This window comes from Ambystoma mexicanum, chromosome 1q (genome assembly GCF_040938575.1).
Source record: "Ambystoma mexicanum isolate Mex_15411 chromosome 1q, UKY_AmexF1_1, whole genome shotgun sequence".
Lineage (NCBI taxonomy): Eukaryota > Metazoa > Chordata > Amphibia > Caudata > Ambystomatidae > Ambystoma > Ambystoma mexicanum.
Window position 1 is genome coordinate 1257381969 of NC_090922.1, and position 14179 is coordinate 1257396147.

Genomic DNA, 14179 nt, shown 5'->3' on the forward strand with positions numbered 1-14179 from the left:
GCTATCAGCGCCGTATCCCGGTTTGCAGTGGGGCAGTAAGTCTCCAGTCTCATTGGGTCCGTTGGACCCAACGGGGCATTTTTGGCGCTATTGCTGCGGTACTATGCAGAAAGTGGCCAGATTTACCTCCAGCTGAAAGTTGGAGGTAAGTCTCCAACTTTTCGCCCAACTCGTAGTTGGGCGGAGCAGTAATGCAGCGATAATAGTGTTTACCGCTCCGCCCAACTTGTGATGAGGTCCTTAGTGTCTTGTTGAAATACATCTTGCTGTGGAATTTCTTGAATGCAGAGAAATGCCTTTTGCTGTTTTCTTGTGCGGTTCTTAAATTAACAATGCTCAGGAAGCTGTCAATAACAGCAGTTACTGATTGCATTCTGAGCATTCTGATTGATTTAGGGGAGTTATATACATGTTTTGCCTGTTTTAATATTATATATGAAGTAATACTTCCGGGAAAATCATGAGTGAGGCTTTTTCGAAGAACGTACTGTGAGAACCAAAACACTCTAAGGCGCTAATAATTTTGGAGTGTTTCGTAACTGGGACTTTTGATAGGTTAAACACTATGAGATTACATGAGTTGCCCAGGGTCACACACTTTGGCTAATTACTTTTGTACTAATTAATGTAAGCCTAAAAAAGTTTTTTTTTTAAAACACATAAAATCCAATTATCTTTACCAGGTGGCCTCCCTTTTCCATCTTGGGCTATCTGATGAATATTTTTTGTCTCGTTGATCACCTCTCAGTTTATACATGAAAGGGATTTGCCCACTTTATTAATAGTTTTTTTTCCTCACTTATGTTCTTTGCACTTTGATGCACAGTGAATGCTAGTAAATGAAAAGCCATATTGGCTAGTTCCTCTATATCATCACTTTATGAGAGAAGGCTCTCACAAATTGGCACACATGAAGGGGAAATACCTTATCATTAAATAACAAGCTATAGTAATAGGGTGAGAACCTAGACATCCAATTGCAATCCATGCTGATGGTATGAGTACGTTCACATTGGATGGTAATACCTGTTAATGGTGTGAGCACCCGGAAAACTTATTACAATCCCAGGCCATGGGGCTAGTACCCAGTCAATTTATCGCAATCTCCATTGCCAATGGTGTGAATAGATGGGTCTTTAATGGTAGTACCTAGCCAGTGGTGTAGCTGGATATTTAATGGCATAACGTGGGATGGTAAAGTACTTGGCCATATGGCAATATCTGCCAAAAGTTGTGTGTAAATGGGCATATTAGGCTTATGCCTGACAAATGCTGATATAGCGCCTATAGAAAAAAAGTCAACACTATTGGCTTTGCCAATCCTTATTCGAAATGGCTTCAAATATAACGTGTGCTATTGTACATGAAAAGCCTGAACGCTGAACATGTTTTAAAAACACACATACTTACTAGTGAGCCTTTGACATCTCTGCAGAAACGCGGGTATCGTTCTGAGGTCGTAAAGCCTTCTGGTCGACACCGGAAGAACTGAGAAGCAACTGGGGCTTATGAGAAGGATGCCCTCTGAGACGAGCTCCCAACGGCTGGAAGAAGCTAAGGAACACCATGAAGCAGATAAGGGGGAGAGTAACTTCTATCCAGTGCATAGTCACACGTTTATTGATGCCCCACCAGGCAGGTGTGACAGGACTGGCCTGGATGTGCTCTGCTGAAAGACCTGCAGGAAGTCCTGGCTGGAGCAATGCAGGTAACGTGGATGTGGGTTTCCACTGAGCTGCAGATGTGTGTTGTGGTAGGTATAACAATCTTTTCATTACATGCCACTAATAAATGACACAATGCTTCCCGGAGCGTCCATTATAGGTCCGGATGTGTCATGGATAAATAAGAATATATGGTGCAGTTTGCCTGTAGGACGGTATGAGTAGATAGGTTATGGCAGTTAATTTACAAAAAGTGTTGCCCACATTGGTGTGCCATGTGCACATACACATTGACGTTGTCATGGCGTGAAATCAACAGCCAGACAGTCCCACCACATCGTTATGTGGGATGGCTGCCGTTGTGGTCATCTGCTAAGGGAAATGACTTTGGGGTTAGGGAGGCGGGCGTTGGGAAGGGAGCATTAGTTCCAGGTTGTACTTTAATAAAGGAAGACATATTACCAGCTCCTCTTGTCGGTCCCTCCTTGTGAGAGTGTGTGACCTGGTGACTTGAGTGTGAGAGCAGAGCTGGATGACCCGAGAGGCTCGGAGGGGTCCCACTAAAATATATCACATTGCCGACGAGGTGATGCGCAGACCCACACAAAACGGTGTGGGAGATCAGCGGGTAGCATATATCCTGCCACGAAGTTAGGATGATCTCGTCGAGCATTTAGAACGCCTGTCGGCGCGCCTCCTCTGCACAGGCCCGCCCCGTCTGTTCTCTCCCCCAAGCGGATGGCCGTGGCTGCACCCACACACGCGGAGGCCTCAACCAGAGGCCTGGAGGCGGGCCTACTACCGGAATACCCGCCGCAGGCCCTGAAGATTTTGCCTGCATTTTCCCCGCATTTACACACGCGGAAGCTGAAACCTGAAGCTCGGAAGGGGGGCTCAACACAGTTTCACCAGCAGCGTGTTCCAGGAGGCACGCAAGGGGCAAGGACACCACAGCAAAGAGGTGTATGTCGCACCAGAGGCTCATGGGCACGCCCTGGTACCAGCAAGGGCCGGTGGGGAGAGGCACACAAGGCCCTAAAGGGACAGGAAGGGGGGCAGGTACACTATGAGATTACATGAGTACACTATGAGATTACATGAGGAAAGGGGCAGGTACCCCGGCAGCAGGACATTCATTAGCGCACACGGTCAAGGTGAAGGCCTGTGCACAAGGTCCAAGTAAGGAGAGCAGCCTACAACCCACCAGAGGACAGCACACCCCGCGCCACAACAGAGTCCCACTGAGTGGCCCAACTCCACACCAAGCCACGAAGAGTCCTCCTCAGGGGCCGACGGAGCACCAGGAAACGCCGACACCATAGCACAAACAGCAGGGGGCGCAGCACAGCTACTCCACCTACCACACCCTTTTGATGTAAGAGACACCACCAACCTAGGGCCTCAGTGTAGCACATGGTTGAGAGACTTTAAATTCTATGTTGGGGCCATAGGTCTTACCGATGACACTCGGTTGAAGAACACACTGTCCATGGCAGTGGGGCCCGCCGTCAGGGACATTGCGTGTGAGCTTCTGAATCTAGACACTGCTTCCTACGGAGACCTACACGGCAAGCTATCAGAATATTTTGCCCCCCACACCAACATTGACTATGAAAGACATATCTTTCACACCAGGAGACAGGAAAAAGGCGAATCCCTTGACAACTTCGTCATGCGACTACGCATCAAGCTTAAATACTGTGAATTCCATCGCTACGATCTCAGATTATCGCCGGCTGTGTGTCACAACCCTTCAGGAAACAACTACTACAGAAAAAGAGGTCGCTGGAGGAGATTCTAGCACTGGCCAGAATGGAGGCAGCCGTAGAGTCGCAGCTCAACAGCTTGGACAAGGTCACGATCCAAACCCGGACATCACAAACAAACTGCCACTCCCAACCTGAGCAGAAGCGCGCAGAGCCCTCGTGTTTCAGGTGCATTTACGAGTTTCCGCACACAGGGGAATGCCCGGCCATGGGGCAGCAGTGCGCTGCCTGCGGGGGAATGGATCATTTCAGAGCTGTCTATAAGAACACGCCAAACCTGGCGCCCACTAAACAAAGATTTCAAGAACAAAGAAGGAGCTCTCGACTAAGCCCGCCAAGCAACAGGCCGGACAATGACCACAAGAGTCAAAGGCGGGAGGTCTGAGAACGAGAAAGTGCATACACCCGAGAAGAGAGACGGCCGTCTGAAGGATCCTGATGCAGCGGGAGGAGATGATTTGTCCAATATATAGAGATGAGATCGCCCTCGAGCAGTGCATCTCCATCGTCGGGGGAGGACCAACACAAGAAGGTATATGTATGGGCGCTTACCAATGACACTGCAGCCCAACACAGCCCGATTCTCACGCTACAAGTAAAAGACACGCCACTAGAGTTCCTCGTTGACAAAGGGGCTACTGTCAACATCATTAGCGAGGAGGCGTACAACTCCTTCACCCCGCCCCCAAAGCTCAAAAAAGCAACAGTAGACATATACCCATATGGGTCCACCACGCCACTGCCATGCAAAGGCACCATCACAGCCTGGTGCACACAAAAGAAACACGCGGCAAAGATCCCATTACACGTACTAAAAACGGAGACTAACAGTGGCTGCATGCTAAGCTTCAGAACAGCCGTTGACATGGGCCAAGTTCACATATTATATCAGCTAATGGCCCACACGTACTTTGCCAGGCCGGAAGCAGTTGAAGCCGCCTTCCCTAAGCTATTTGAAGGAGTCGGGAAGCTGAAACACTGGAATATTCACTTGCACATCAACCCAGACATCCGCCCGGTAGCCCAACACTATCAGGGCATACCTGTCTATATTCAGAGGCAAGTTGAGGAAGAGTTAGACAAGCTCATCAAACTGCAGGTGAAAACCAGTCACGAGGCCAACGCCCTGGGTGTCGCCAATAGTCCCTGTGCCCAAGAAGTCCCCAGACGGGTCCATTCGTCTGTGTGTGGACATGCAAAGAGCAAACGAAGCGATGGAGAGAGAGCAACACCAGGCACCGAGGATCACAGACATGATTTACCTACTCCATGGCGCAAAGGTATTTTCCAAGCTTGACCTCACAAAGGGGACCATCAAATGGAAATTGCGCCTGAGTCACGATAGATCACAACTTGTGTGACTCACTTGGGGCTCTTCCAATATAAAAGGCTCAGCTTCGGCATTTCGTCGGCGGCTGAAATTTCCCAAGAGGAAATACACAAAGTCATACGCCACGTGCCTAACTGCCTCAACTATTCGGATGACGTCCTGGTGTTCGGGACGACCAACAACATGACACATCCCTACATAGAGTGTGTGCCGCGCTGGAAGCGGCAGGCCTCACTCTCAACAAAGTAAAGTGTGAGTTTGGAAAGGGGTCATTGAGGTTCTTCGGACATATATTTTCTGAAAAAAGGGATGAAGCCAGATCCAGATAAAATGGCAGCCCTCAACACGGCGCAACCTCCCAAAAACACGGCAGAGCTTCGATCCTTCCTGAGCTTGGCAAGCTATTGCTCAAGATACCTCAAAGACTACGCCACGGTCAGCAACCCCCTGAGAGAGCTCACCCGGAAAGACCAACCCTTTCAGTGGTCCAATGAGTGTCAAAGAGCCTTTGAGACCATCTGCAACAACATCGTGAGAGCGGAAGACATGGCATATTTTGATGCTGAACGAGAGACTGAGGTAGTCGTGGATGCCAGTACCGTGGGGCTGGGAGCCATTTTAACTCAAAGAGACCTGTCTGACCCGGCCAACAGATTCATTGTGGCCTATGCCAGCAGGAGCTTCACCAAGACTGAACAGGTGTTATCCCAGGCGGAAAAATAGAGCTTAGCGGTGGTGTGGGCCTGTGAGTACTTTCATCTGTTCCTGTACGGAAAGGCCTTCACGGTCGTAACAGACCACCAGGCCCGGTTGACGATATACGGCGATCCAAAAGCCAGGATTCCTACCAGGATCGCTAGAAGGGGGCTGCGCCTCCGAGATTACAAATGTGTCATAAAACACTGGCCAGGCAAGGAAGACAATCCAGCAGGGTATCTGTCCCACCACCCCACAGGCCCAGCAGCAGCGCCACTGTCCATAGTGGACGCGTATATCAACTATGTGGTCCACCACCTACAACCACTCCCAGTGGGATGGTCGGAGCGCATCGCCCAGTCAGAACAGGACGCAGCCCTTCACATAGTCAGACACTGCATCAAGTCCGAAAGAAGAGACCACCTCAAACAAGCCAAATCTGAGAGTGACGCCGTACAAGAGGACATCCGATGCCTAGATTTGGTCAAGGAGGAACTGTCCATAGTGGATGATCACGTCATCTTGAAAGGCTGTAAAGTGGTGATCCCGGAGGCGCTATGTGAAAAAACGGTCCAGTTGGCGCATGAATTTCACTGTTGGGTGGTATCAACAAAGCGTGTGCTACGCCAGAAGGTGTGGTTTCCGAGACTGGACGCCATGGTAGAGGAAATGGTAGGAGGGTGCCAGACATGAATGCAAGTAGCCCCGCCACCACATCCAAATCTGCTGTAGATGTCACCACTCCCAGAACAGGTGTGGGATGAACTAGCGGTAGACCTCTTTGGCCCGCTCCACAGTGGTGCATATGTCCTAGTACTGATAGATGAACATTCTCGTTTCCCAGAAGCTCCGCTGGTCGAGAGCATGGCTGCCACGTGTGTGATTCCGGTGCTGGATTGCATGCTGTCTACCTATGGAGTCCAGAGAGTCATAAAATTTGACAACAGCCTGCCTTTCACCAGCCAGGACTTCCAGAACTTTGCAAGATATGTGGGCTTTCAATACAGGAAAATAACCCCACGATGGCCTCAAACCAATGGCATTGTTCAGAGATTCATGGCAAACATCAATAAACCTTACAAATAGCCATCATTCTCAACAAGCCCTTCAAGCAGGCTCTCTATCAACTTCTGAGAGAATACTGTTACACCCCGCACAGAAAGACAAGATTGTGCCCGGTGGATCTGATGTTTAGAAGACCCGTCAGGACAAGGCTACCGGAAGGTCCAAACCTCACACCACCAACCATATTAGAACAGCAAGCGAAGGACAATGACCTCAAGGAAAAGTGCAAGATGAAGGACCAAGCTGATGCTAAGAGGGGGGCTCACAAACACATTTGGGAACCAGGGGATCAAGCGTTGATACGTCAACCAAGGGGCAGGAAGGAAGATGCCACATTCACACCAGAACATCTGACGGTGACTCAAAGGAAGGGCATCATGATCACGGCCCAAGGGGAAAGGCACTCGTCGGTGAAGCGCAACTTGTCACACTTCAAGAAAGTGGCGATCCCGCCACGGCCTAAGCGGGTACCTAAAAAGGACAGTGCTGAAGAACGATGGGGCGATGAACCCTACCTTGGGTACGGGGAATCGTCAGGTGAGGACTGGGGTCTCGGAGGAGAACTGCCGGCCCGCCAATGCCTGCACTTGTGCGAGGCCGCAGAGATTCTGCATGAAACCCCCCAGACAGATTGAGGAGATGGGGTAAGGAAAAATGGGTAATCCATTGCTTTAAAAAGGGGGGAGATGTCATTGCGTGAAATCAACAGCCAGGCAGCCCCACCACATCGTTATGTGGGATGGCTGCCGTTGCGGTCATCTGCTAAGGGAAATGACGTTGCGGTTAGAGAGGCGGGCGTTGGGAAGGGAGAGTTAGTTCCAGGTTGTACTTTAATAAAGGAAGACATATGACCACCTCCTCTTGTCGGTCCCTCCTTGTGAGAGTGTGTGACCTGGTGACTTAAGTGTGAGAGTGGAGCCGGATGACCCAAGAGACTCGGAGGGGTCCCACTGACATATATCACAGACATACCTATATTTTGGTTGATTTCCAAAAGTAAATCAGCCACCCAAAATGTGTTTGTGCATTTTTGAGCATATTTAGTATTGTGAATCGTCCCAAGTCTAAAATGTTGGAAATGGCTGGCCACAGATGGTTGTTCACAGACAAAAACGTATTCCAATTAATTTGGCGTGGAGTGTGTTGTGATCGGCTGAAGATCTCCTATGGTGTAGACCTGAGGCAGGGGAAAGAAAGTCAGCCCTGGTAGAGGTCTGAAATGAACTATCTGATCTGCTCAAAATGAAGCATTCACATTTTACATGATTTATTTTAACATTGCCACCTCCTGAATGCAGTGAAAATAAGTGTAAGCGTTGGCAGTGAACAGTCCTTCAAAAACCTTCACTGCAAATGTACTCAATATGGGTGGGAGACCACCATAATGCAGTAAATGTGCCAATGCATATTCTAGTGTTTTCATATTGTCCAAAACTTCTATATGAATGGAGGAGCCGGCTGCGGGTTCCTTGGCGGGTTCCTTGACCTTGCAGCCTGAATCACCTTCTCTTCTCAAGTCCCCTTTGTGATTTGGGGACTTGCACAATGAGATGTGTGGGTGCAAAGGTGCAAGAGCAAATTGCCCTTGCACCTCTGTGCCCACAGATGTTTGCGATCATAATAAGGCCAATTATTAACATACAACATACAAACAGACAGGTGCTCACTGTGTCGGTACAACCTCATTGGGTAAGCATTTTCTTATGCATTTCGTAACCACTCTCCATACTCCTCCCACCTAGGGTTGCTACAACAATGACAAGCGTTCCCCCCTCATTTGCTCCCCCATCCTCAAGTCTCTTTGGGGCTGTCTCTTTGCGGTTGTCCCCTTTCAACAAGCTAAGGTCTGTTCCTGACACCTCTGCTTTCCAACTCTGCTCATTCACATAGGCTCCACTTTGCATGGGGCAAACATTATCTGTGTGAACTCGATCCAAGCTACCACCTCTGTGCTCTCCTCGCACATCCCTTTAAGCAGCGCCCTGTGCCAAGTAGTGGTCTCAGCCAGAGAACAGCGCTTTAAATTCTCCCACCATGCCTCAACCCTGGGTCCCTCAGCCGATTTCCAGGCCATCGCGATTCGGAGCCTTACCAATGCGCAAATTAGAACTTTCATTCTGGAAATATGTGCAGTGTGCTTTCCTCCCCTCAGGAACACTCCCAGCAGACAGGACTCTGAGGGCCACAAATGCATTTGGATCCCCCCTCTGTTGGCTTTCTCTGCCACCCGATAGAACCTCTCTATCACTGGGCAGGTCCAGAACATATGCATTATATCCGCCACCTCATGGGCAAATCTCGGGCAGGTCTGGCCACCTCCCTTACCAAATTGCGACAGCTGGTGTGGGGTCAGGTATGCCCTATGCGTAACATAGAAATTGGGTAAACTTGAACCTAGAGTTCCTGGAGACTTTCTTAGTGTATGACAGCACTCCTTTCTATTCCTCATCTGTAAAGACTCTCCACAAGTCCCCCTCCCATCTTGTGCACACTGACAGCTGTCCTTTTCGTGGAGGCTGCTCAGAAGTAGGTCATGCAACCTAGAAACCATATGGCCCTCCTCTGAGATGTCATACATAGTATCTAGCACTGGGTCAGCCTCTATTTCCTCCCGAAAGCCTGACCATCTCCCTTCTAGCTTCCTAACCATACCCAGAAACAATAGAAACTGACCCCTGTGTATGTCAAACTCACTGACGAGATATGGGAAGTCAACAATCCTACCATCCTGCAGTAGATCCCCCACTGTGGCTACCCCCCCCTATTTTCCCAATGTCTCCTAAATTGTTCGACAACGTCCGTCCATTCCCCAAGTACACCTACCAGGGGGACACACAGGGAGTAAGGATCAGAGGTACCCAGAAGTTCCCAAAAGCCCTTCGCCACAGTTCCGCACCAAGCATCAACAGTCCAGAAGGCAGCGGGAGCACAACTCCTTTCAACGACACTTCCTTCAAAAAATACTGCCCCAACATTGGTTATACTGCAGCTGCCCTGACAAGTAATGCATCTCAAAGTGGGGTACCCTAATTCCACCACTGCTATTATCCCTTTGCAGGGTGCAGAGTGCAATTCTGTTTCTCCCCCCCCACCCCATAGAAATACACAGGCCAGCGTATCTAGCTGCCGGAAGAACTTGTAGGGTATATTAATGAAGTGATATAGGAGCCATGGAAGAACAACCATTTGTAGAAGGGCCGCCCTGCCGGGTATCTCTAGCAGCAACCTCTTCCAGAACTTCATGGAACTAACACCATAAAAGGCCCTCTGAGTGTTATTCCAATGCGATGAAGCAGGATTGTGATGCACATTAACACCTAGATATCGAAAAGTATCAATCGTCCACTGCAGACCCAGGTCAGGTAACTGTTCGATAGTGAGCCCCTGGAGCTCTGCCAGTGAGAACAAGCAGGATTTCTCCCGATTTACCCCGATACCTGAAAACTCAGCAAACCGGTCAGTTACATCCAGTATATGTGGTGCGTTGGACTCAGGTTGATTAACATACAACAGCATATCAACAGCGTACAGAGAAACCAAGTGCCCCACCCCGTCTATCACAATACGTACCTCTGCATATTCCGATCTACGAAAAACATCTAATGGCCCCAGTGCAAGGAAGAACAGCATTGGCGACAGTACACAGCCCTGTTTAGTACCTTTATGTAACTCCCATGCCTTAGAAACCTGCTTGCTGGTCCTCACACTTGCTTTGGGTGCAGTATAAATTAATTTCACCCACCGTAGAAAAGCAGCTCTGATTCCGAAACGCCCAAGTGCCTCTAGTAGCCAGTGCCATCGGACCAAATTGAATACGTTGACAGCATCTAAAGAGGCCACTGCACAATCCACCGCAGATGGTTAGTACTGTCTATCATGTGGAGCAGCATTCGAAGGTTCCACAAGGTGCTGCGCCTCGGACATACCCAGTCTGATCTGCATATACCAGGGTCCCTATCGCCTTTTTATGTCTACTTGCTAAATCCGCCGTCAGGATTTTGCAGTCCTATTTGATCATGGAGAGGGGGCCGGTAAGAGCTACAGCACTGCATGGGTTTCCTTGATTTAAGGATGGGCACTATAGTGGATTCCCTCAGACTGCTGGCCAATACTCCCCACTCATCCACTTCTTCAAATACCCCCGGGAGTCTCTGTGCCAATATGTTTATGTATGCTTTATAGAATTCCTCCGGGAGGCCAGCTGGTCCCGGATTCTTGGCTGTCAGGAGCTCCGACATCACCGCACTGATTTTATCTAATAAGAATATGTGAGGGTAAATGGGATTCCCAGTGAGCTTAATCTGAAAAACGGTCAATCTGCCGGCAAGCTGCACACCCAGTACAGATAGGTTCTACCCACAACCTCAAAATACAATACTGCAGAATTGTACTGGTGGCGTGTGCTTTGCCAGTAAACGCTACCAGTACAATTCTGCAGTACTGATTTCATCTAATGTCAGCGGAGCGTCAAGCATGTCTGCTTGCTCCCCGTCCAGTCTAGGTAACTCAATCTGAGCCAGGGCCTCTCCAATATCCCTGTCCCCCCGTCACTGAGTCCTCCGAATCTTAGGCCTCATAAAATCTCACAAAGACCCTGTTAATACCTCCTTGGGTTTTCACTATGGCACCACTCTTGTCCACCATGGCGCGGGTCATGCCCATCGGATCTTCCCTTCGACAACCATGCCAGCAGCCTCCCCATTTTATCCCCTTTCACGTGCAGTCTCTGCGCGTACATTGCGAAATCTAGTCTGCCCAGTCGTTCCCATGCTGCAATAACTTTTGACGCAGCTCCATCTGCGTAGACCCCCGACCCTGCTCCCCCTCAGTGCCTTCTACCATTGCGATAGAGGCCTCAGTGTCTGTTAACGCTTGCAATATGTCCTTCCTAAGACCGCCCATCCTCCCAATAGCTGCTCCTCGCATAACTGCCTTGAAGGCATCTTACAGGGGGCCAGCCCTTGCAACACTGCCCGTATTAATGACAAAGTACTCCTTACGCTTGTCTTCAAAGTAAATATTAAACTCATCTAACAGGGTCTCAGTCACCATGTAGGTATCAGGGGTCTATGCGCAGTCCCCTACCATGTTGCTATCAGCGAGTGCATGGTCAGAGAGGACCCTGGCCTTATAATATATAGCCACAAACTCGCCCAAGGTCTCCCTTCCATTGAAGACATAGGCGTGTAAAACAGGTATTTCAGTGGCATTCTGCCTGCAAATCCCCATTAGTCAAACAGGGATTTGCGGGCAGAATGGCACGCAAATCCCTGTTTTACACGCAAATAATTCCACGAATCAGGGCCTATGTCTTCACTGGAAGGGAGACCTTGGGCGAGTTTGTGGCTATATATTATAAGGCCAGGGTCCTCTCTGACCATGCACTCGCTGATAGCAACATGGCAGGGGACTGCGCCGAGACCCCTGATACCTACATGGTGACTGAGACCATGTTAGATGATGAGTTTAATATTTACTTAGAAGACAAGAGTAAGGAGTACTTCGATATTAATACAGGCCTATTTTACACGCAAATAATTCCATGAATCAGGGCCACAGTCTATTTGCGTATGCATTCTGTGGGAGGCCGAGAAATGAGAATAGCCATGTGTCTCACCATATATCTACCAATGCTAGATGTTGTAATAGGGAACCCAAGGCTTTAGCGGGTGGTGCAGACTTCCTATGTTTTTGGTCTGATCTATCTAAACAAGGGTTGAGAGTGTAAAGTCCCCACCCCAAACTTATACAGACCCCTACATGTAGACAGTCTCGAGTATAATGACTGGAATAACACAGTGGCATCGTGGTTCGGGGCATATGTGTTTACAAAGCATACCTCCCTATTTCCCAGCAATCCCTGCACCAAGACCATTCTGCCCTCATAGTCCCTCCTGGACTCCAGCAACTGAAAGGGACAGAGGGCACCGCCCAAATGAGGACACCTATAGCGTAGGCCAAAAAGGAGAATCATACAATGTGCCATACCATTTCCTATCCATCGTGGTTTGCCTGTACCCCGTGAAGTGTGTTTCCTGTAATAGCGCAACTTGCATTCCCATCCTGGTCAGATACCTGCCGTCTCTTGACATAATTGTTGAGTCCCCTGACATTCCAGGTGATTATTTTCAGGCCGTCAGCCATTGTCGAAAGGAGTCCCGCTAGGCCCCACCCTTTTCCCACTGCCACCCAACCCCCTGAACTTGTCCCTCCCCTCCTCTTCCTCCGGCCTCAAGTTCAAGTTAGAGTTGATTATGTTTTAGCACAAATGTTTAAAATGTTGCCCAGTGACAAAGTCTCCATCAGCACACATGAAGATGACACATAGCCAAAGAAGCATATTTAATTCAGTATTTACCAACCTGAAATTTTCTTCTTGTAGTTGTTCCAGTTGAAGTTGAATGAGAAAGCACTTTTTTGTCACCATCGTTGGTGGTTCGTCAAAAGTATCTAACTGATTTAATCTATCATTCATGATCTCATTTTCAGCCAATAAACTGTTCCTTTCTTCTTGAAGTGAAGCAACCTGCAGAATACAGTCGACATTAGTAGGATAATTGATTGAAAACACCCTTGCAGTCACTATGAACAGTGGTGTCAAGCATTTGGACATGCATGCTTACAGTTAGTCTCCAAACCATACGTAAACACAAGACATTAGCGTGCTCTCAAAAGAGAAGTTCAATGAAAATACTATACACATTTCTTCTTAACTTAAATCACAAGATTAATTTCTTGTATACATATTGTACATCAAACGGGTCCCATATACAAGAAATGCACACCAATAAGATAGATGAGTTCCCTTAAACACTCCTGGTGGACCTATTACTGGGAATCTGTACTAACCATACCTCCAGAGATACTGAAAGCATTTCCCCTATGGATTCAGTGGACATATGATTTAGGGCTCATTCAAAACATTTCCTAGCCACAACCGCCAAATTAGCACTAGCACCTAATCTATTTCGGTATCTCAATGCCCAGTCACAGACTTTCCAACGTTGGTTTAGTCTCACAGACGATCACGAACAACAGAGTGCAGTTGTATACTGCCAATCCCACTTAAAGTGCTCCCAGACCCATTGGTTACAATTTTTGTACAAAACCTGCATTTTTTAAGAGACAAGTTGAAAAAGAAACGTTAATGCCCGCACAAATGCATTTGTATGATATACACTATACACAGGTATTCACATGTAGAAGCCAGACATAATGTATGCTTTGAAAAATTAGAAATGTTTTTTGATGCTGTAAAGATAATTCAGTTTCTGTTTGAGTGGCTTAGTTGGTATGCATATAGTGTTAGTGTAGAGATTGTGTGGGAGCGAGGGGCCAATAGGCCCCTTGTATCCTTTACTTCTCAGTAGAAACTCGGACCAAGTGCCTCCAGTGGTGGGTTCGACCCTGCCCTTATGCGATGTCGACTTTGGTTAACATTCGCGTAGATGGGACCAATGAGCAGGACACAGGGCATCCATTTTTGTACCCCCTTTCGACTCCATCTTGGTGACTAGGCCTCCCTGCGATAATACAAAACGCTTCTCTTTCCTTTCTCGCAACGGCCAGGCGCGCAGGGCACATGGCCCCCACCATCTTTCCCACTCTGACTGGAAAACTATGCGGCTCCATTCTCACGCTGAAGCCGGAGGTAATTG

General features: G+C 48.5%; 1 protein-coding gene across 1 annotated transcript in view; it reads right to left on the reverse strand.

Moving 5' to 3' along the window:
- HOOK1 (hook microtubule tethering protein 1) overlaps positions 1 to 14179 on the reverse strand; it is a 1744708-nt gene that overhangs the window by 1114112 nt on the left and 616417 nt on the right. The window contains exon 9 of the mRNA XM_069642072.1: positions 12884 to 13047. Within this exon, the coding sequence (XP_069498173.1) occupies positions 12884 to 13047 (164 nt within the window). The remainder of the gene's footprint in view (positions 1 to 12883; positions 13048 to 14179) is intronic.